At 33.3% G+C, this 24,936-nt stretch overlaps 1 protein-coding gene across 1 annotated transcript in view; it reads left to right on the top strand.

Moving 5' to 3' along the window:
• The window catches only part of LOC140060359 (sprouty-related, EVH1 domain-containing protein 2-like), a 49,640-nt gene extending 25,116 nt beyond the window's left edge, over positions 1 to 24,524 (top strand). The window contains exons 3-5 of the mRNA XM_072106532.1: positions 6,460 to 6,625; positions 18,475 to 18,542; positions 19,491 to 24,524. Of these exons, the coding sequence (XP_071962633.1) occupies positions 6,460 to 6,625; positions 18,475 to 18,542; positions 19,491 to 20,276 (1,020 nt within the window). The 3' untranslated portion in view covers positions 20,277 to 24,524. The remainder of the gene's footprint in view (positions 1 to 6,459; positions 6,626 to 18,474; positions 18,543 to 19,490) is intronic.
• Positions 24,525 to 24,936: the final 412 nt, after the last annotated feature.

Genomic DNA, 24,936 nt, shown 5'->3' with positions numbered 1-24,936 from the left:
AAAATTACTCCACCACCTAGTATTATGGACCTCGTGCGATCGTGTTTTGAAAATGGGTAGGTGTTTTCCAAAGTTATTTTTAGCGCACGGATTTCGGCTCGCTGGCTTTTGTACCTCATTTTTAACTCGAGTTTTCTATTAAAATATTTAATAAACATAGATTAAAAATATATGAAAATAATCCCTTAAACAAGATCTTTCCAGACATATAATTTTTATTCACATGGGTATATAAGAAATAGTATATTTTTAACTTCAAAGACACGTCACTTTTTGAAATTTCACGAACGTGTTAAAATCGCGGTAACGAAAATCCGCTTCATTGGGATACCTACTGTCAGTAGGTAACCCATTTGACACAAACAGACAACGACCGCCGTCGTTAACGTACGTTGGCCGATACTGTAGATGTACACTAATATTAATACATTTATTATTACTTCACAGTGAGTAAGTAATTCGCATTTTAAATTTGATGAAAACTAGTATTCAAATTTGTTAACTAATTCCGTGTGTGGTGTATGCAGCACAGTACACAATAATCTGAACATTGGGATTTCCCCTCCTAGCTATCGCTTCGTAGACTACGCGTAGCATGTTAGCTTGCGTAGATTACGCCACGCAAAACCTACAAAGTTGCCACGCGTACGAAACATAGTCTACGCGCCCAAATGTTGCAGTATTTGTTATCTGTACTGCATGTCCCCAGACAATGCACTGACTGTATTATACTTATATGAAACTAAATGTATAAGTATCCATGACTAGCTCTATAGTTGGGGCTGAGCTAAGAAATGGGAAAGTAATCAATATATTAAGCATACTTCGGTAGATAGCTGATTGAGATTATCAAAATACTTTATTAAATTAGTTTCTGAAGTGCTTGGGTCTGTGACTGAAACAGCCTGAAAAAGAATGGTGACTAAAAGATTTTTACCACAAAGAACAAAGATCTTCTGTTAGTGAGGTCAGACCACAATCTCTTGTGTTTGATCTTTTTGTATGCAAGCAAATGCCTGTGCTTTAAGCATAAACTTTGTACTAATCTATTTCTATTTACTTTTTCCTTACTATAAATTAATCACTGCCCTTACCCAATACCCACTGTATATAGCTAACATAACAATCTGAAATTGACTGTGGGCCTGTTTCTGCTGCATAAAAATAACTGGTTAAAAAACGCTGTGAATAAATTAACTCCATTTTCTTTTTTGTGGTAACCGGTTAAAAGGCAACACAAAATAACCGGTTAAAAAACACCCATTCAATTTGGTGTTAGAATGCCATTTAACCGGTTATCACTGAGCAATTTTTAGCTGCAACACGAAATAACGTTTATTTATTGACAGCTGCTGACTTTCAATCAACTTCACTACAGTAGGATCCTTTTTAAGTTTTTCGTACACACCCCATCTTTCATCATGGTGTTCATGATAACCGTAGCTCTGTCTTTATCCTTCGGTAAGATCATGATGTTTATGTCACTACAGTAACGTTTGAATTAACCACCAGGACCAATTGCAATTTTAGGTAAATCTCTTTTTCTTTTTGTCGACCACGACCACCCACTGATTTAAAAGGTTATTTTGGAACAAAAATTGAGCAGAAATGCAGTCAATATAAGAATTGCATTTTTTAAATAATCAGTTTATTGGTGCTCTGCAGCAGACACAGACCATATGGTAGTTTTTTAAGCCTCATTCGCACTGGACTTAATCCGGTCAAACTAACAGAGAGTCAAACGATTTGACCGGAAAAAATCCAAGTGCGAACAGCCCAGGAAGCCTCACTCCGTAAAACTTACCGTCGCGGCCGGTCAATCCTCCGGAGTGAGATTGTCTCAGGAAGACTGACAGAGTGAGAGTTACCGGCCTAGAAAGTCCAGCTTGATCGCAATTGGGTGTCCTTTATCGCTCTGCTGGGCAATGACGCATGCGTATAATCAATGTGACCTAACAATTCGCGCGTTTTCTCTTTGTTGTTCTTTCTGGGTTTTGGCATTTGATTGTTTATACTACTTTTATTCTGCTCATCATTACACAATTTTGTTTGCTTTCATCGTGTCTACTGTAGGTTGCCTGCATTTGTGCAGCATGGCTGATTTGTATGACATTTTGAACAACTTGTTGATGCCTAACAACAATTGAATCCAACATCCTTCTCGTCAACATCAAAGGGCTAGAGCTAGGCCCGATGATGAAGACATTTCACGGTTCCCGTTTTTCTTTTTTTTGTCTCGGCCATTATATGTTATGTGTTCGCGGAAGGAGCTGCTTGGTGAAAATGTCAACTTCGCGCTTTTTATTTTCGGTTTCTGCATGCTGTGGATGCGCGCTTGCTTAAAGCGGAAGTAGAGGGTCACTATTTAGCGCCCTCAACAATTACTTTCTATGGCTCAGTAAGTTTGACGCTAGCTGACGGGGAGACTTACCGAGTGTAATTAGTCCAAGTGCGAACGACGGTAAGAGTTACCGAAAAAGTTATCCGTGACCTCGGTAAGATCTCACTCTAAAATTTGACCGGATTAAGTCCAGTGCGAATGAGGCTTTAAACTAATTTACACTTTAAAAAGGTGACAAAACCATACTAACAGCTATATTCTGTAACCAAATTTTAGTCCTACAATAGTTCGAGCTATAACTTGAAGTTGTAGTTAAAACCACAACTTCAAATTTGATTAATAAAAGAAGTAATCAGTAAGTTTGCAGGAATTATTTTAGTTGAGTTTCACATCTAATAATATAAAGACAACAGTATAAATTAGCCAATGACAGGACAGTATTTAGGAGGGCAGACAAGATTGTTTGCTTTAATATTGCCTTCCAATCCATTTTATTTAACAGAACTTTTTACGTACAGTATACTGTATATTATACAGATATTGACTGCTTAGAGGATAAATATAAGATTTGACATCCCCAAGAAAATGATATTATGTTCGAGGAAATATATATTTCCCCGAGAACATAATATCATACCCGAGTGGATGTCAATAGTTTAGTTGATTAATTTCTTCAAGCAAGTTGCGTGGAGCATCGGATGAAGCGTTGTCTTGTTATGGAGTGACAATTCATCGCGAGTTCAAGTCCCAGTAGATGACTTTTGTTTATTTATCGCCAAACGCGAGTGTTGCCACATGAAAATTACACAGTCAATATCATCGTACTCAAGATTTTTTTGGATTTTATATGTTTAATGACAGGGACACGATAATTACGCGAAAATTACTCGGCCAATATCATCGTACTCAAGGATTTACGATCCTCGCAGCTGTAGTCATGTGATGCAGTTTCAACCAGTAGTTCACGTATTTACATAGGCTATGTAATATATAAACTTTATTTATTCACGAGACTGATGCACAGTACGACTTGTTGATTGTTTTTACACAAGTTTGTGATATATTATAATAATCAAACACCATATAAATACGAAAAAAAGAATGAAAAAGAAAAAAATGTGAAAAGAAAATTATAGCTTTTTCTCTTCCATCTGACATCCCTATTTAGGGGACACCACACTGGTACTTCCAGGCATCGAATTTGGGGATTTTAGGGGCAATTTACTTAGTAATGTTAAAATGTGTCACCGTCTTGCTATTTATGACCTGCATAATGATATTGTTGCTTGCCTTAAAAACGTGCTTCTAGTGAATGTATTGTGACGGGCTGGAATGATTATGTTTCTGACATGCATTATGTTGCTCGTGATGCATTTTTATTATGGAGAACGGCAAACACAGAAATGGGCCTTTGTTTCATTATGTTAAAAATTGTCTCGTTCTCGTTGTAAGTTGGCGTTACGCACGTGTAAACAGAATGATCAACAACTGAGAGCTGATAAATTAACTCAGTTTAATTCAGTGATAGGGACTACCAAGGTTTTTGGGATGGTGTGGTTAATTTTGCGGATAAAGTCTGTAGAGTCTAAGTAAATCATTCAAGGATAGCCCATAAAGTCAAAAGAAAAATTACCTTAATTTAATTTAATTTAAAGAACAGCGTAGACAATGACAACAAACAGCATAAACATACAAATCAAACAATTGCATAACAATAAAATATGGCAGAAGATATACAATTTTAAAATTTTAAAATATGAGACAATAGTTTGGATGACTTACAAAGGATTTTGATAAAGTCTTGTTTGTTGTATTCAGTTCAGTGACCATACTTTTTGTGAACACAAAGCCAATCAAGTATGATTAAAAAATAAGACCATGGGACCCAGATGAATGTGTTGATTTAATTAACAAGTTTGCTTATTGCCTCTCTGCTTCCCATGAATCAATATTGAATTGGCTTACAGGTTCGAAGAAAAATTACTTTACTAACCACCTCAATATGGAATCTTAGAATGATTCTCTGTGTTATAATTCCTTAAGTGATATTGATACTGTAACCTTGTCTTGGATACTGAATTATAGAATTTCCTCACTTTCTGTCACTAAACTGTACACCAAATTAAAATAATTTTAACTTATTCAATTACCTTGCCTAATGTAAACTCATTTACAGTTATTCTGGTAAGCATGAGAATCTATAATATATTATAATACTAACGCCCGTATTCTTAAACCGAACTTTAGTCTGAAAAAATCCTAGTTCGAGCTATTACTTCAAATTCGATTGATAAAAGAAGTAGTCAAGTCGAGTCGCATCAAGTTTCACACGTCTGTGTAACAAAGGCTATACATTGGCCAATGACAAGAGAGTATTTGAGGAGCAGACAAAATTTTGCCCATTGATATCACTTTCCATTTTCTTACAAAACTTTTTACGCATCAGAACTAATACATGAAAAATAATTTTAATTGTTGATTATTATAGAACAAGATCAGTATTAATTTAACAGTTAATTACTTTTGATTAACAACAAACAAAATCTTCCAAATATATTTAGGAACCATGGCGGTACGGTAACTTTCATATTTTCTAGGCCTCCAGCATGATCGCGACGAGCCACATATTACATAGCGTGACGAGAAAGCGCTAGGCCCATTAAACATTCCAGTTTCCGCATCTTGACGTTCCAGTCGAACTTGCGCGAAGAAAATATTGTAATTTGTATATGGTTGTAAATAAACATGATTTGCATTATTATATACCAATATATATTTAATTAAGCTAATATTAAAATAGATATTTCATTCTTCAATATCTGGCCAATATAACAACTCAATGACTGTTAGTGTTACATTTTGTATAAACCTCGTTTAAATACCATTTAGTCGGCGATTTAGCCTGCCCCCTCGAGGACTAAAAACATTGATCAAAATCTGTCTCGATTTAGTCGAGGTTGGCCTGATTTAGTCGCCGGTTTATTTGAAGTTTGGTTTATGAATTAAAATGACGTAATTTTTAAAGTTTTAGCTCGAACTAAGTCCGGTTTAAGAATACGGGCCAGCCTGATCGTTCTCGATTAGAACAAAAATTGTCCTTCACCAAATTGGTAATGTATTTCTCCCCAGCTTGAAAAAAAAAGACCTCCGATAAACTGTAATATACTTTAGCTAGCACATGGTAGAATCAGTCTCGCTGTGAATCAGTAACATGATTAGATTAACACGCTATTTTCAATGTAGCGCAAGCGTAGCCATAACAAAAAAATGTTTGAATTTGTTGGGTAGCCATTGTTTGTAAATTTTGTTGACAACAAGGCCATTACATGGCTGCAGTCGCGTGCTCAAGTTATTGTTTATTGACCGACCAACCGACTGACATAGTGAGCTGTAGAGTCGTTAAACCATTGAGCCAAATGAACTCAAAATAACAACTACCAGAGACGGATTATGTGACGAATTTAGAATTAAGTTAAAAAAAATGTGGTGTATATTTGCAAGAGAGGTACATTAGTTGATTTTCTAGAGAATGGAAGCTATGTCAAACAGTTGACGGTATTGGCATTGTAAACGGTTTAAATGACGGGTTATTTTTTTATTTTACACCACTTACATTTATTTAATTATTTGAGTATGATGGCCTTTTCAAATTAAAAATAAAGTTCATATGTCTGAAGTTCATATGTCATAAAACTATAAAAACAATAATCAAGCGCAAAAACGGGCTTTCTAGGCTGGGTACAGGCTAAGTGCGCAAAAGCTCGCGCAACGCAATTTAAAAAAAAAAATGTGAAATGCTTAAAATGTCCTGGAACGTGTAGAGAGTTGATTAGAAATTGATTTTTAGCATTTTTAACTTTCAAAGCAAGCGTACACGCGAAAATATCAATATTCAAAATTTTGCTGATGATACAGGAAGATGACCCTTAACATGAAGCAACCTGTGACCCCTCAAAAACACTTTTACACCTATTCTAACCAATTAATTAATTACATTCTGGTCTGGAAAAGTGGGATACTTTATGATGCCGATGGATGATTAATTTTCTGTTATTTATTGAATTAGTTTTTGTTGGAGTGATATTTGTCTGACTAATATCTGAATTTCTTTTTTACAGGTAGTTGACTGTCAAATAAAGAAAGATTTACGCTTATGTAAGCCATCACCTATATTCCATCACTGGCTGTCAGAAAATAAGAAATTCGGGTTAGTGTACAATAACACCTACGATGCAAAAGCATTTGATAGAGGAATCAAAAGAGCAGTCGAGGAACTTACAGATGGTAAGTTTTATTGAAAATGTTATATTTTACACAGTCATAAGTTGTATTTGATACAAATAAGCCAGATAAAAAAAAAATGGAAAATAATGGGGTTTGGGCATGCCCAGTCTGTATTTCCAAATACCCATTTTTTCAGCTGTAGTACTGTGATCTTCCGTATGACACAGTTTCCTAATACTTCCGTTCTCTTGAATATAACTGCCTAAAGGCGGGGCACGAAAATGCAAAACACAGTACAATTGATGGAAAAGTTAAAATCCATGATGACATTTTATATCATTGAAAACTCTAGCTATTTTGATAAATTGATTAAAACCAGTTTATAGGAGATAGACATTTGAATTTTCACACGTACAACGTAAGCATAAGCGTGTACTAAGTCATATAGGCTAACTCATGAAACTTCATATTCCTAGTCGCAGGGCTTGATTTAGTACTAATCTATACTGTTCTAGGCTCTCCAAAATCCTATAACTTACGGCCAGGTGGCTATAGGTTGTCCTGTAATTCTCACTAAGGTAAAATAAGGTTGGCGATTTTTATTTTTTTCGCAACATTGTACATTTTTTTGAACGATGAAAATAGCCAAATTGTTTTGTAATATTATATGTGTAGCATTTTTTTTTTTTTATTCATTCAAAATGTGGGATTACAATATTAATAATACCCCTTTCACACCAAAACTCCTGAGTGATCTCCGGAGACACCATTCAAAACATTTCACACCAACCTAGCAACACCGGGGTTTATAAAATAAAATTGTAAATGTTGCCCTCTACTTTGTTTGTTTACATAGCGACGATCATTAGAATCATTTTAATTGACAATTATTTTAATTTAATACTTATTTTCAAAAGTCTCAGAAGTCATATAATTAGGCATTTTAGGTCATAATTATTATCTAAACACATGCTTTTAAAAGTTTGAAAATCAGAAAAAGCAACTTTTCTCATTTTCAAAACACTTTAAATCATTTAAAATGGCCAAACGGTTGCCGAGATATTCATTATTTTACACCGCTAATTTAGGAACTTTTTAGACTTGGGGTCAAAGGTTATTCTTTTGTATTTCTTTGTTTTGAGAATGGTACATAAAATAACACTAACAGTTAATATACATTTGTCATTTATTGCATAATCTGTAGAAGTACAGCTTTCATATTTGGTACAATGCATAATGAAAACTTAAACTTCAATAATATAGTAATTTAATAATTAATAAATTAATAATTAATTAAAAATATGCATATAATTAGCATATTTTTTACAATTTTGGCTAAAAACTAGTGTATTTTCAAAGACAATCTATCCAAACTACTATATAATTGTTGAAAACTAATAACAATAAACTAATTAATGTTAAACCTCTAATATGGGACCATTGTTGGACCAAAAACAAATGACTGTACCGCTATACCACCTACTCTCCTTGTCCACTTTAAATAAATAAGTGATCAATTCTTTTTTAGTTTACCAACAATTAAATTAGGATTTTGTATAAATAAAGTCATTTCAGTTTTCTTTGAACTTTCCGCTGCCCGCTTTTGTCTATCATGGTTTATTCTTTCTCCAAGTTCTCTCTTAAATCCCATAAAAGTGGGTTTGCTTTTGCTACAAGAAGGAACAGAATCTTCAGTTGGATCAGCCATTATTTGATACCTACGGAAATATATTAATCATCATTAATTAATAAATCATAATTTATTTAAAATCAAATAAATAGCACTATATATTGCAATAATAATTAAGAATTAAAAACAAAATAGACACCAATTACAATTAACATAACATTACGATAGTATTGGTAATGCTTTACCCTAGTTAGGTTAGGCCCTGCTACTTGGCTGGGCCTTCCTAATTCACAGAACTACGACGCAACAAAACGTCATATAGTCGCCGGGAGTAATATAGATGGACTTCGTAAAAAACTATTAAAAAAAAATTATGTACGTGAGTCTAACAAACATAGATCAGTACTGCCTAGTAGTGCTGGATATATATGTCAAAGTAATTATAAAAATAACTATTATTACTTCCAAATATCGCTAAAAATAAGAATTTACGAAGTCTAGTAGGCTCAGCGAAAAAGGTAAACAAGGCCAATACCATTTTCATCGTGGGTAGTCTAACGGAAGAAAACGGAAACATGTTTTTGTTTCCACCGTATCTTTTGTCCATTATTAATATATTGGAATTCGGAATTATACAAAAGTATTATATTATATATTTCATGAAAAAAAAAATCAAATGAATTATCAATAATTCGTCGAACGTAAAAGGTTGCCCCTATACAGAAATGGACTATCCCAACGTCATTTTCGCAAACACGAGGCTGAAATATGGTCTCGCCGCAAAATAACATCATCCTATAAAATTCGCTCTAGCATTTCTATTTATTAATATAAAATTATAAAAACAAAACAGTAAGAATCTAAAATAATCAATAAATGTACTTACATGTGAAATATGCGTGCTTTATAATAAAATCTATCTGAAAACATGACGTAAACTTTTGACTTTAACTTTTCACTGTCGACTATCGCTTGGATTTCAATATTTCAGTTCGGAAACGATTCTCCGAGCATACAACATAATCTTCGGAAGCTTTCGAAAGAGATTTAACCAATCACAACACTGCTAGCGGCGACGAAAAATACCGAGTAAAACAAGACGAAAATAACGAATTCGGAAAATACGTCCCACATGGGGAACGCTGCGGTTTACCATTGCGAAGATAGGTCACGCTGTGTAATGTAATATGATCGCGATTCAGAGGACATCGCTGCGAAGGAATTTGTCACGTAACTGAAAGCCCTAATATAATGTTTTATTGATACTACTTTTTATTTTCTTGACCCGCAATGAGTGATTGGTGAGGATGACCTTTTGACCTAAAAACTCTGGAGTTTGATGTTGGTACCTTTCACACCAAAACACCAGGGTGTCCCTGCTATTCGCTCTCCGGAGAATGTTCAGCTGTTCAACCCCGCAGTTTTAAACTCCAAAGTTGCTTGATTTTACCTTTCACGCCAAAACACCGGGGCGTCAACTCCAGAGTGTCTCTGGAGTTTTGCTTTTGGTGTGAAAGGGGTATAAAACATGACAGCAAAAGAATCCAGGCCCAGTTTTGCGAATAATATCAAATTTTTTGGCAATTGACAACTCCAATCGGCATTTGTGTATTCGCAAAAGTAAAAACGGAACGATAAAACAATTTCATTGTAAAGTTTGGTCTTTTTCACAAGTGGTAGGCATAAGCATCCCTGCACAGTCGTATCTTCCCCTGACTTCTGTTTTGTCTGTTCTTCGATGTTTTGTGTAATCGATTTTTGTTGTCGATGGATATGATATATTTTCATTTAAGTATAATTTTATATTTTTGTATAATTCAACCCAAAAGTTGCAATAAATATATTTAATCGTTAATTTATTATCGCAAATGGCTAACGTTAGCATAGCATCATAATTATTGATGGCATATGTTACATCTTTTATAGTCTTTGTAATGAAAAAAAAAATTTAACTGTAAATTAAGAAATAATGCAAATAATGTGAAATCCATACAATTACAATCAATAAGCATTTATATGCCTGTTTTATTGATTAAAGTGTTCATACAAACAATACCAAATACACCCCAGTCAAAAGAATGTGTTTTTATTTAATTAATACTAGTTTGAAAATAAAAATACATTCAGTGTTGTTTTATCTTCGCCCTTATTATTTAAAATACAGGGTTTATACTATACTGTATAATTTGGCATGTTCTATTTTTAATTTGTGAACCAAAAACTCTGACTGCATGTTTTTGGAGACCTTGATGAATATTATAGCAATGCTAGCCTATTGATCCAATCAACTGAATTTCAATGGATCTGTATAGGTTATTGTAAATGCCGGATGTTAGTATTCCTCTCTGAGAAAACCTTATTTGTCTATCTCTTCTCATGCAGATCAAGTTGTTTAGGCTTCATTAATTCAACATAGTAAAACACGGACAATGCTTCAATTCCACTAGTTAGTCTACCATTGATTTAGCAATACCTATTATAAGAGAATGCCTACTAAACATTGGTTGGTAAAACACAAACGATTCATAGTTTCATACACATTTACATTTTGCGGCTGAAATGACACAGGTCTATAAGTGTCAACAATGTTCTTTTCAGCACCCTACAGTATGTAAGGCTATAGAGAGCTGTCACTCTCCAAACTGGTTTATGTACATGTATGAACTGGTATTAAAACATGTATTTTTTTACTTGCCAAACTTCATGAAAAATAACGGTGGTTGTTAGTGTGTGACTACTACAGTACTACTAATAGACCTTCTTTATATTATTGAACAACATATTGGATTATAACATTGTTAAAAATTGTTGTTTATTGTTCAGTTAAGAAATGGTTTTTCATTAAAAAATAGGAAGTAGAAATTGTGTTTGGATGTAAGGTAACAGGAAATTCCAACCATACCACTGTCAGATCAATTTGATGAAGAATGCCTGCCTGTTGTGTCAAAGCAGTAATTAAATTGGTCTTCAGAGTTTAGCATGTCTATAATAGAGGAATGCCCCAGGCTTCCCAACATGCTGTGCCGAAATAATTATTCTATTGCCATCTGTTAGGGGCCCTGTTCTAGGGAACTGACTGTTCAACTACTGTAAAGCCCAAAATGTATTCTTTATTTTCGCGATTGAACAACGATCATGAAAATAAATGGCTCGCAAAATTTGATCGGTCGATTAGGGAGCGTGCCCAAATGTTTTTACTCCGTTAATAGACTTTTAAATGCGTTAATAATATGCAAAACGTTAATGAGTTGGGCGGTCTGTACTCAGCAGAGCGTATCATGGTTAATACTGTACAATGAAATTGAATTTACTATCTAACGCGTACAACGGAAGAACAACGTCCGTTGTTTTCGTCCGTTAAACGCCGACCTAACAGATCGTTTTTATATTCGTTAAACGCTCATTTAACGGACCCTTGTACTGACAATATCACACCACACATTACAGAGTTCAATACAATAATATCTAATAATAATATGAAGATCGACGGCAATTGCTGTAGAAAGGGCCTTGAAACTGCAGATGATGCTGTGGTAAACCGTCATTTCGACGGCAAAAAAAAAAAATGCTGTTAAAACAACCTTACCCAACATTAAATTATCAGCATCTACAATTCCACAATTTTTGTTGAACATTTTCAACTTATAGAAGATTCCTATAATATACTAATTTTTTGTTTAGCATGTTTGACGTTAATTCCTTTTTTATTTTTTACCCCGTACACTTGACCGAAGAAAAAAAATGGCAAAATTGTAAACACGGATAAAACCCAGACTGTCGTATCGATAGTATCAGCATGTATAGCCTTTATGGACGATGGTATGGACCAAACAATATAGAAACCGGTCGCCGTCTATCTAGAGCTAAAACATTTACTGACTGTAGCTGCCGCGCGAGTTAAGTGTGTCCAAAAACAGAGGAGGAAACTTTGGGCGATATGACGTCACGTTATTAGCAAGCACATGGTTTTTTATCACCGCGAAGCGATGTACAACACGCACCACAGTGTTTTTGGCCAGCCTCCGTGATGCTGCTGCAAGGGTGTCATGTTTATTACAAAATACTAAAAAAACTGTGTACATTAACAATTATTGTATTACGTAAATAAATTATTACTTTAACTATCGCTGACCTCGAGTGTGTCCAAAAACAGAGGATGAAACTTTGGGCGATATGACGTCACGTTATTAGCAAGCACATGGTTTTTTATCACTGCGATGCGATGTACACACGCACCACAGTGTTTTTGGCAGCCTCCGTGATGCTGCTGCAAGGGTGTCATGTTTATTACAAAATACAAAAAAAAAACTGTGTACATTAACAATTATTGTATCTATTTACAGTAGGCCTAAATGGTGTAATCGGCAAAACACTTATACAGTATATATAAAATAAATATATAAAAACAATGTGCAATTGCCTTCTTGCAGTAGGGAGGCGTCGCAAAAAAGGGAATTCCCCTACTTGCTCTCAACCAAGCGCGAATTTACTATTCAGTGCGTTGTTCCGTTAAACGCCGAGTTAACGGACGATAGATGACAGTTATGCATCATTCGAATACGCATCATTCCCGGAGCTAACCGAGTTTTTGTGTCCGTTAAACGCCGAGCTAACGGACGATAGTATTAAAATGACAGCATAATATAGAGTATAGCATCATTCCACAGGTTATATTACTGAGTTTTTGTGTCCGTTAAACGCCGAGCTAACGGACGATAGTAATAAATGACAGATAGAGTATAGCATCATTCCACAATTTACTGAGTTTTTGTGTCCGTTAAACGCCGAGTTTACGGACGATAGTGTTGATTGACAGCTGCATATAGAGTATACCATCATTCCACAGTATACTGGGTTTTTGAGTCCGTTAAACGCCGAGCTAACGGACGATAGTATTGAATGACAGTATTATATAGCATCATATTCCACAGTTTTACTGAGTTTTTGAGTCCGTTAAATGCCGAGTTTACGGACGATAGTATTAAATGACAGTAGGCCTATTATATAGAGTGTAGTATCATTCTACAGTTTACTGAGTTTTTGTGTCCGTTAAACGCCGACAGCATATAGAGTATAGCATCATTCCACAGTATACTTATGGAGCTATACAATTTTATAGCTCCATGGTATACTGTATTGAGTTTTTGTGTCCGTTAAACGCCGAGCTAACGGCGGACGATAGTATTGAATTACAATAGAGTAGCATCATTCCACAATTTACTGAGTTTTTGTGTCCGTTAAACGCCTAGCTAACGGACGATAGTATTGAATGACAGCATATAGAGTATAGCATCATTCCACAGGTTACTGAGTTTTTGTGTCCGTTAAACGCCCGATCTAACGGACGATAGTATTGAATTACAGTAGAGTAGCATCATTCCACAATCTACTGAGTTTTTGTGTCCGTTAAACGCCGATCTAACGGACGATAGTATTGAATGACAGCATACAGAGTATAGCATTATTCCACAGGTTACTGAGTGTTTGTGTCCGTTAAACGCCGAGCTAACGGACGATAGTATTGAATGACAGTAGGCCTTTATAGAGTAGCATTATTCCACAGTACTGAGGTTTTATGTCATATACAAATAACAATAAATCTGGGGAAAAGGCAGAATCCCAGAAAGATACAGGATCTTTGGTTGCTTATGCAGATTGCAATCAGCACATTTCCGTGAGAAGAATTCCTGGCGTTAAATAAAGTGTACCTTTCGAAATCCATGTTCTTCACAGTCTGAACTGATACAGTAAATTATTTAAAAAAATATTGTCTAAAGTGTAAATCTATTTGATTGTTTAATTAATGAAATGTTATGGATAAGAGTTGAAACCGTCACAAAATGGCTCAGTCAAAGCAAAATTATTTAACAAGAGGAGCTTATCTTTCTAGGCTTTCTTTGTTATTAATTGTTTATAGTATGTAATCTAAACAATAGCTACGCGATTGTCTGGCGGTGTACTTTTAACGAATCGTTCATGGCCTAGCTCTTTGTAGTGCGGTATTCGCGTCAATATCATGTTACATCCAGGGATCAAAAATACGTATTTTTTTTCAGGTGAAAGTCGGCTATTAGAAATTTAGACACGTGTCGCCCGACGTACCAGGCTAAATAATACCATGAATCGGATCGTAAATAGTATGCTTAGACCTATATATTTTTATTTTACCGTGTAGGCCTAGGCCTATACATATTTTTATTTTACGGTAGGCCTAGGATATAGTATTATACATGATTATTTAATAAATATAATTATATACGTTGTTACAACGCGTTGTAACAACAATGACCGGACTGCTAATAACCCGTTATTTTGAGTCATCATAGGATTTCACACAACATACCATAACAAGGACTGTTAATAACGCGTTGGAATCATCGTTACGCAACACTGAACAGCATGTCCGGTCTCCCGTTAATTACGCGTTAAACAATGGAGTGACAACAACAGCATAGTAGCTAGTAAAGGGAGGGCTTGATATGCCTCACTGAACACGCCTAACCCCATTTAAATTAGCTTGCATATAACGGTAAAAGTTGCGTTACAACAAGTTTAACGGAGTAAAAACATTTGGGCACGCTCCCTGAGGCCTTTGGCTTAGTATGGAAAAAGTGAATACAGTATAAAATAATTACGATAAACATCTACGATCCCCAAATATTATTTATATTGTTTGTTCAGGTGTAATTTAAAAATCTATATATTAATGCCACTAAATTTTTCGCGTATTTTACGTACAGTATCTCCTCCAAAAACCACTGAACGGTATGTGCTTACATTTGGCACACTGATGTTTATTGATAGGCTGCACACGATAGGCTGTCACTTTCTTGAATTTTAAGAATAAACACTCAAAAAAGGCAAAACATAGCAGAAATTTGACGAATCAAATGTTATGTCACTGAATAAACTATGCAACCTCCTCTGTTGTGTACCGCCGAGTGGTACCGCCATGGTTGGATATAAAATACCATGCCGGGCTGCTATAAAAACAGTCTTTAGTCAACCGTATCGAAATGATCGCGTCATTGAAGTTTTAATTAATTACAACTATTCTTTGAACAGAATGACAGTAATTCACGGTTTGGCTCAGTGAGTAAAACGCTGTGGCCATTGATATAAATTTTTAGTACATTCAAGTTCAATCCGCGACATATATAATTATCAACGGTTAAAGCTAAAAATCAAAACTAGACCACAATATAATTACAAAACCAGCAAAAAAGATACGAAACCTCACACAAAAAAAATTGCAAAATATAAAAAAACCATGGAAAAAAATGTAAATGAACTAAAAAAAAAAACACACACACACAAATAAAACTTATTCAAATGGGTGTCGTGTTTTCACAAAATATCTACACCAAAAAGAAATCTGAGTGCAACATTTAATTTTATTTTTAGACACTTTTTGTGTCCGTAAGCAGCTGTAGTTTTACTATTCTATCTTATTTCATATTCATATTTTATCATTAACATATTTTAATCTGCCGACTGATTGACATACTTCAAACTTGCACCTCTCATGCACGTTGTCACTTTCATATCCCATATCCAGTATTGTGCTTTTATACTTAATCATCCAATGCAAAATAATATTAAGTACAACTACATTAATTATGGGGGTGTTCACTATCTAAGTAAGAGCCTATTAAACATGTGCCTCACCCACTGTGTAGCCAAAACATTTATTTACATCCCTAAATTTACAATGGCATATTTAATTCTGTAATTTTACTGACGCTATTTAATTGTTGTTTGATCTTCATCGTGGAGGCGAAATACATTCGCCAATTTGGTTCAACAAATTACACAAAAAAACTCAAATCGCGAAAATAAAAGGTTGCAAAATAGTTTAAAATGTAAAATCACAAAAATTTAGGGCCACGAAAATTTTCGCCGTCACGGATAAGGTTTAAAGCGTTACGGTTAACTGTAAAGCGTCGCGGTAGAGAACCAAAGCATCATGTCACCATGACGCTTCAAATGCCTGGGGAGAACACTTTTCGTGGGAGGACTAAGTATAATAAAAGCACGTCCACTCTGATAAAAGTACAAATAAAAATTTTTTTTATCAAGAATAAAAACGGTTTACAGACATTGATTTTGTTAAGCACAATCCCTTCACATTGAAATATCTGTAAGCTAAAAAATGAAAGCAATACTGGATATGGAACTTACGTTTTGACTGTGTGTAATTTTCCTGTGTGAATGTTATTCTAGGGTGCGCATCAAAAAGTCACAACATGCACATGAAAGGGTAGTGCACGTTGAACTCTGTCAGTGGGTAGTTTAAACATTTCAATGGGCCTGTTTCTGGTGAGCAGAAATAATCGATTATTAACCGTTTATTTTTTTAATCGATTATTTTTGGGCAGCAGAAACAGCGCAAAATAAAATAACCGATTAAAAATAACCGATTAAAAATACTTAATCCATTGCGTGTTTTAATCGATTATTTCTTGTTTTAACCGATTATTGTGGAGCAGTTTTGAGCTGCAACACAAATAGCGATTATTGACCGCACTTTGACCTCTAGAGTATTGCAACCCTCATTCACAAAGCATGCTGTTTATTTCGACGATGACGATCATCGATGTGAACCAAATTACAATTAAATGTTAAACATTTGATTTTTATTATTTTGTGGGCGCGAATTATACCCAGAAACTCCAAGATTCTGCATTGAAAGTACACCGTTACATCCCACCGGTCCAGTCTAAACGATGTTTTGCACATCCTTTTTTAGGCCTGTTGTTTCGGTAGAAATATATAGCCTAGCTGGGCCCTAGAGTAGCACCAACGCTGAACGGCGAAACGAACTTTTCTCGCCGACGTACCTTTAAAAATGTAACATCATTATTCTGTTGTATGTGGTACGGTAGTAGGCCTAGTCTACTAGATGTTTATTTTACAAATAATATAGCTTTACGAGTTCAATTTTTAATCCTACATGTGAGAGTTTTAGGCAGCGATACGATGTAAACAAACCAACTCTCATCGGCCTTCCATAACTTAAACTGCGCTGTGGGTATGGATGACGTGATTTTTAAAAAGCGATAACCGATTAACGTCGGAGAACATTTTCAGTTGCAACGCGATCATTTCTGTGGTTTGTGGTACTTAGAAAAAATTGATTATTTTTATTTTTTCAGCAGAAACAGACCCAATGATAACATTTGAATTGGTAATTTTTAGAATTAAGTGTATTCAATAATAAAACTACAGTTATGGACTTTAAATCAACACAAAAAAGTACACATGGTGGTAGTAGTCGATTAGCAGACACTAACAAATGTAAAATACCAAATTATATTTAATATTTTGGGTGTATTATTTGATAAAACAAAAAACTGGACATAAATCAATGAAAAATACATTGTTGTGGAAACACGACATTAACACATTGTTAATTGTTTTCCATAATTGTTGTTTTTATGTTGGATTCATTTTTGTTTGTGTGTTTTATTTTTATTCATTTTTTTTTATTTCAAGGGTTTTTATATTTTACTATTTTTTTGTGTGGCATTTTTTGTTACCTATTTTCCTACATTTTTAGTTAAATTGTGGTCTAGTTCTGATTGTTTTGCTTTAAGAGTTTATACTTATTATTTACACATTTTGCAGATTCAAACTCGATTGTACTAAGGTTTGATACTAATGGCCATGGAGTTTTACTCACTGTGCTAAACGTGATTTACAAAATCTATTCTATTCTAGATCGGTGGAATTAATTAAAACTTCAACGATTCGATCAGTTGATACGGTTGGCCGGCTGCTGAGACTAAACACACTGTTTTTATTTGCCGGCCTGGCATGGTATTTGTATATCCAGCCATGGCGGTAAACAACAGAGAAGGTTGCGTAGTTGATACGCGACGCAACAACTCACGAAACATGGTCGCTGAAACGTCAAATTACTGTTATTTTTTGCGTTTGTTTAGTTTTTATCCTAAAAATTTAGGAAAGTGATATAACCTATTATGTGTGGCCTATGAAGAAACATCACTGTGCCTACAGTAATTATGCGAATAATTTAGTAGCAATAATATATACATTATGTGGTAGCCGACAAACAAATATGGGCCGAAGTGTCTCCAAGTGGCCGACACGGAAAGGAATGTCTTTTTGAAATCTCTGAGGTTTTCTAATAAAACAACTACAGTATTGTTCAGTATCAATCTTTTAGCAATGACAAAATTAAATCAATTTTTTTTTGCTATGTTTTATGGTATCTATAATATTTTTATATCAATATCTTGTTCAATTTGTTTTACAGGTTCTTCAACGGAGTCATCAACAAATCAGGTTACAGATACTGAACTTGGTGATGATGATGTTTTTGTTGTAAGTTTCTATGAATTGAATTTTATTTCACACACAGAATGCTGTACTTATAGTATCCAGAGGCATTTTTTCATGTCTCTGGATATACAGATATTTAAACAAGTTAATGGCACAATCTCAGGCACAGTCACCATGTAAGGTGCTTTTCTTGATGAAGCAAAGTAAATTAACACGTTTCTTCATATTGTTTGTTTCATATTGAAATCAATAGTCCTAAAAGTCCTTTTCAAACTACACAAACAAATTGTATAACTTGTCTGCTTTCAATCCCAAGTTTCAGTACATCTCTGTTTGCATTGTATACATGCTAAATTACAATTTTACCACTTAAAGATGTATTGATTTTGAATATGCTATTCTGTAGTTTTAGAAAAGTTAATCACTTCCATAGGAAAAAAATTATGTTTTCACTAATAAAATGACAAAATAAATGGTTAAATTCAAGCAAAAACCCATTGGCTGGCAGCCAGTTTGACAATCTTTTTTTGCTTAAAATTACATTTTTTTCAGGTAAATACATTTTCTTTCGATCCAATTTTTGGTCAAAGTGGATAACTATTATGTTACATTAAAATGACATATTTAACAAAAGATGTGTTATTATTTTTTCAGGGGGACAATATCTTAATGAGTCGTTAAATTGACGTTTAAAGCAGATCTTAAGAAATTAGACCAAATTTAATTTTCACTTTGAGGATTAGAAAAAAAAGGTTAAAAAATTGTGCAGTCCTCTGTGATGATGTTTGAAATCAATTTTTACACTCAAGACGAGGGCTTGAAACTGTAGAAATTTAAAAAGGCCTTTTAGACTTGGGAAAACATTGTGGATCTGCAAACTAAACTTTAAGGTTGTCAGTAGACCTCTTTATACTATAACTGATGACACATTCTGTGTATTCGTCTTTCAATATTTATCATTACTAACTTAATTTTTTTTTTCCTCTACAGGCAGTTGAACCCTTATTATCACCAAGTCATGTTCATGACTACCAAAACACACCAACCTTGTTCACTTCACGTTCATCAGATAATTATACAAGTACGCTAAAAAGCGTTATTACAAAACCTCCAAGGCGTAGTGACAATAATCAGTATGAATATCTGCATAGAGTTCATTACTTATCGAGACATAGGATGGAGAAAAATAAATGTTGGGTCAAAAGTCACCAAGAATGGCAGTCGATGCATGAACAACAACCATGTAAAGTGTCTAGTGGACCAAAGGATTCTTATGTACAATTTGTAAAAAATTGTCCCAGTCGACATGACTACAGTTACCCAACGTTAAATACTACAAAGTTTACCGATAGACACTCTATTTCAACTCAGCCAAAAAGTCTACTACAGGTGCCACCATTACCCAATAAAAACTTTAAAATAGACCCTAAAGTGCGACAAGAACACTGTGTCCATTGTACAAATGTGTTTGATCCAAGTCAGAACAAAAGAGGGCAATGCCAATATGCGCCTGATAGTGCTTTACACTGTATTGAAAAAGTAACTTGCTATTGCTTGGCAGAGGGTTTGCAATATCATTGTTGTTCAGATGGTGAAAATGACTATGCTGAAGGCTGTTCATGTGACCCACGACAAGAGGGATGTTGTAAGAAATGGACTGCTCTTTCTGCAATATCCCTGTGCATACCTTGTCTTTTATGCTACCTACCACTGAGAGTTTGCCATAAAGTTGGTGTCAAGTGTGGGATATGTGGAAGCAAACATGTAGCTCATTGACAGTGCCAATGAAATCCAGCGTAATATGCAAACAGATATCAATAATGTCTGACATTGGTGTTTTACAGATGTACAGAGGTCCATTTAAATGTCGACTCAATCGCACGAGATACTAAACCAAAAAATAGTATAGGTTATGATGGTGGTTATGGTGGTAGAAGGGAAGAGGGTTGATTGTGCATCTGTTTGTATCTACAGTACAGTATACTTGATTCTACAGTAACTGATAAAAAATATCCAACTGTACCTTATTACATAAATTTAATGCAACATTTTTATTAGGCATTATTTATCTCTAAGTTAAGTTACATTTAGTTAGGGACTGAAATATGATTGTTATGGTTTTTCTTTTGAGTGAACTTTTTCCTGACTGAGTATTTCTAATAATGTAATATGAAATTCATTGTTTTAAATATTTGTATAATTTGTCCAGATGTAAGGGTTTAAGTACTGAATTTAAAAGAAACCATTTATGTTGCTTACCTCCTTGTGTTGGTCTTCCAGGTTTTAATTATTTCTGACAGCTACATCAATGTTTATTATTAAGTCACTAAAAGAGTGCAAAATCTACAATGAAATTTGTAAAGTAATACAATTTAATCTGTAAAACTATTTGCCTATTCACAAATGGCTTAATGTCTCTTGATTTCATAAAGCTTAAATTCAGTACCTGAATGCACTCACTGATTTTGTATGAGTTAGCTTTTTAAAACTGTGGCATGACAATTGACATAAAGATGTGATATTATTTGCTTCAAAATTAACCACCTGATATAAAATAAATCAGTTTGAATAATTTGGCATTACTCATTCATAACAATTGGAAATATTTACCTCGTTTCGGGAATTTAGTTCAGTATGCTCTGGATGTTGGTCATGATACTTTGTCTATAGAAAGCAACTCATTTTTATGTTTGTTAACGTATTAAAAATATATCATTGCCATCAGGTGTAAATTTATAGTTTGAATACTGTTGTATTTTAAATACATCAATACTTAATATCATACACACTGTGTAAACTACATTGATCACAACCTATGCAATTGAAGTTGAGAAATACTGTAGATACATTTTATGATTTGAGTATACGATATATACTGTTTGTATATTGCATTTATTATGTGTGTAGATATGCTGCTAAAAACTGCCATGTATGTACCGTATTCAGTATCCAGTTTTCCTATTAACTTTCTGTATGGCTAGTTAGTATTGTTGAGCTTTACTCTATTCATGCCAAAGAGTGATAAACATACACTGTGGTTATCAGCAATTTTTCTGAAATATGTTTCCAAGGCAAACAGTTTTAATGCGTAATAACATTTGTTGTACTTGTAATATATGATGATGAAACATCTGCGGGTTTATTAACTATCATTAATCATTACCATATCTAGTTTTTAATGACTGGATTTAAGGGGAGGCTTCGGAGCCAGAGTTGACCTGGCAAATTTGCAGGGTACACACCAGTCCTGTGTAGTGACCTTTCAGATATAAAGGTAATTTTATGAGAATTCTATGCAAATCGTGCCACTTTCACACTAACATTTTATCTGATGTTGTTTGGTTTTTATGACCAACTGGCTAACTAGATTCAAAATTTCTAGTGCCAGCAGCATGTTCCGGGAGATTAACAATTTTGTAAACATAGCCTTTGACAACTCAATACCTTTTCTTATTTGTATTCATTTTTTACATGTTTTCAAAAATGTTTGTCTTCAAGGATGATCCTCAGTCTTTCTCAGATTAAAAAAAAATGTCTTTATGTTTCTATTTAAACTAATTATCTTTTTTACTATGTAAATGTTCCAATAAACAGTAATTTTAAAACACAATATAGGCCTATGGCTTTAAAAAAAATGTAAATAAATATTTGACCATTTCAAGACATCTTGAATAGTTGTTTACATTTATTTCAAGCATCATCCAAGCGTCACTGTTTTATATGGTGCTCTTGTAGGTCCAGTTGACTAATGGATGTGCATAGCCCCTGGCAGATTTAATCATATGTAAAGTTGTAGGCCTAATGCTATATTTTTTTATATGAAAGTGATATATGTTTAGTTACACGTGGCTCTTGAATTTATTTTTAATAGTAAATCAAGAGATTTGCGTGGTACATAGTAATAATGTGAGTAGATTTAAAATTTAAAATATACCACCATGGAGCTATAATATAGCTCCATGATGCAACTAAAAGTTTATTGTTTATCGTACAAAGCTTATATACTTTTATGACTTTTATATATTTTTTATTTGATAAGAAGTACAGTAAAACAGCAGGGCTTGAACTTATTTTTATGCAATTAAACATCTAATATTTGATTCATTTTGTAAAGATTGGTTAAATTCTTTGTTGTAATTACATTTTATAAATGATGTGGACATATATTATATCAATATTATAGTACAGTATTGCCTTTTTACTAGTAGTAGGAGTAGTGGTAGGAGAAAAATAGTAGTAGTAGTAGTAGTAGTAGTCTTAATAGAAGATTAAAACAATTCTTCCAAATATATTTAGTTATCTACTGATTTAAAGTGATATCAATTTATTTATTTTTCTCATTATTGAACAGCCTGGAATACAAAATCACTGTATCAGCTGAGAAAGATTTTAGTACTAATATTAATTTTGTATTAAAAGACATCATTATACTACTCTAATATTATTTATTGCTTTTGCATTAATATTTACAATACAATGGTTGTCTTTCGTTTTGGCTTTTTTGAACTGATGTATTTTACCAGCTTTACCTATCTTGTATCTTAATATTAATCATTGTTATTTATTATTTATAATTCATTATCTGATAATATTTGGAGGACTTTACCATGTTTACAATCCACATATTTTATATTGGTTTAACTTCTGTTAAGGCATGCCAATATAATATATTCTATAATCAAAAAATCACAATCATTTTTTTAAACAAAGTCATTGCATAGTGTTATTTTTATTGTCATATTTACATATTAAGAGCTTAATATGATCAAAATATTTAGAATGTATTGTATAATATTGTTTCATATACCTTTTTGTTATTTAACATTGCTTGGGAAACATTATAAAATATACAGTGTGTTTGTTTAATATCTATGGTTTGTTTTGCATTTACTGCATACAATATGTAAATACTATGTAAATTATGTCCATATGTACAGACATTTAATTTTTTAGTAAAATTAATACAAAGAAATTCGACAGGGTTTTTAGATGGTGAGTGGATGTTGTTAAGGTGTTGCATAGAGTTTTGAGGAGGAGATCAACTGTGCCTTGATTGTTGTCTGTTTTCAAGTTGTGCATACAATTATATTTATAGTTTATTATTCTACTGTAGTTAATTTGTGTCATTAAAAAAATGTATTCACATTGTATTCAATATGTAAGAAATATTTCAACGGTGCCTTTGTTGTTATTGATCATTTTCATTTTATTGGCTAGTTTATGTGACCCCAGTGATAACAATGAATTACAACCCGTTCAACTGAAATCTTAATAAACCTAATCAGATTTTAATAAACCTAATCAGATTTTATATTAGCATTCTTGTGCATGCTTGCACTATTTTTATTTAGGTTATAGAATTTTATTATATTTGGATTGATATGATGATTAGCAATTTTACAAATCATATTTTTGTTTACAGGCTATAATGAAATCACGAGTAATAATCCAATTTATCAATGTATTTACCTAATGTATATTAATCTATGTTTAAATGCTTAATATATTAAAACATTTCATGAAATACATTGAAAATGTATACAGTAATATTGTGGAGTAAAGGAAGTGGTCACACTACACTTTATTAATACTTTATACAGTAATTATCTCCAATGAGTTGTGTTACAGTAGATGTATTATTGTAACTACAGTATTTAAGTGTTCAGTATGAATGAAGTTGCGTGCTGTACAGACTTAATTGTTGAGGAGAGTGAAATGCAAGATATGTTAACGTGTTACCATACTAATTAAGTTTTTCATCTTATTTAACTTATAGTTTTCATTATCATACATTTTTTTAAATAAAATAATTTGTTATGATGATCATAATAGTATTATACATTAATAATATATTATTCTGGATGAATATGATTATTGTTTTATTGTCAATAGTTATTCATATGATTTTACTCTTATAAACATACAATCTACTTGAGTTTCAATATGTTATCATCTTGTTATTTTACGATGATATAGCCCATCGTTGGTTGTGAGACTATTTAAATAAGTTATTGATAAAACTACGCATGGAAATTATGATTTGTGTTTGTGTATTATTGTGTTTTATTCATTCTATTATTCAATTTAATTTTAAATAATTATTTTAAAAGATTTATATAATACAGTATAACATGAAACTCGGTACGGTAAACATGGAGGTCTAACTTGAATATAGTATATCTGTATGATTATTTAACTGTTACTTCATTTCTTTCCAACACATCATTTCCTCTTAAAGATCAGGATAAACAAACCGCAATAAACAATTACGTTTTTATTTCCGATTATTTAACTCATTGTTCCAATTGATAGATTTGACCTTTAAAAAACAATACAGACACTTTGTTTATTTCTTCTGTGGTCATCGAGTTCTTCTAAGCCTCTTGACAATTTTGTCGCATAATGATGAATATATGAACATGGAGGTATAAACCTC

Source organism: Antedon mediterranea, chromosome 10 (genome assembly GCF_964355755.1).
Source record: "Antedon mediterranea chromosome 10, ecAntMedi1.1, whole genome shotgun sequence".
NCBI lineage: Eukaryota > Metazoa > Echinodermata > Crinoidea > Comatulida > Antedonidae > Antedon > Antedon mediterranea.
This window is presented reverse-complemented; position numbering and strand designations above follow the sequence as displayed.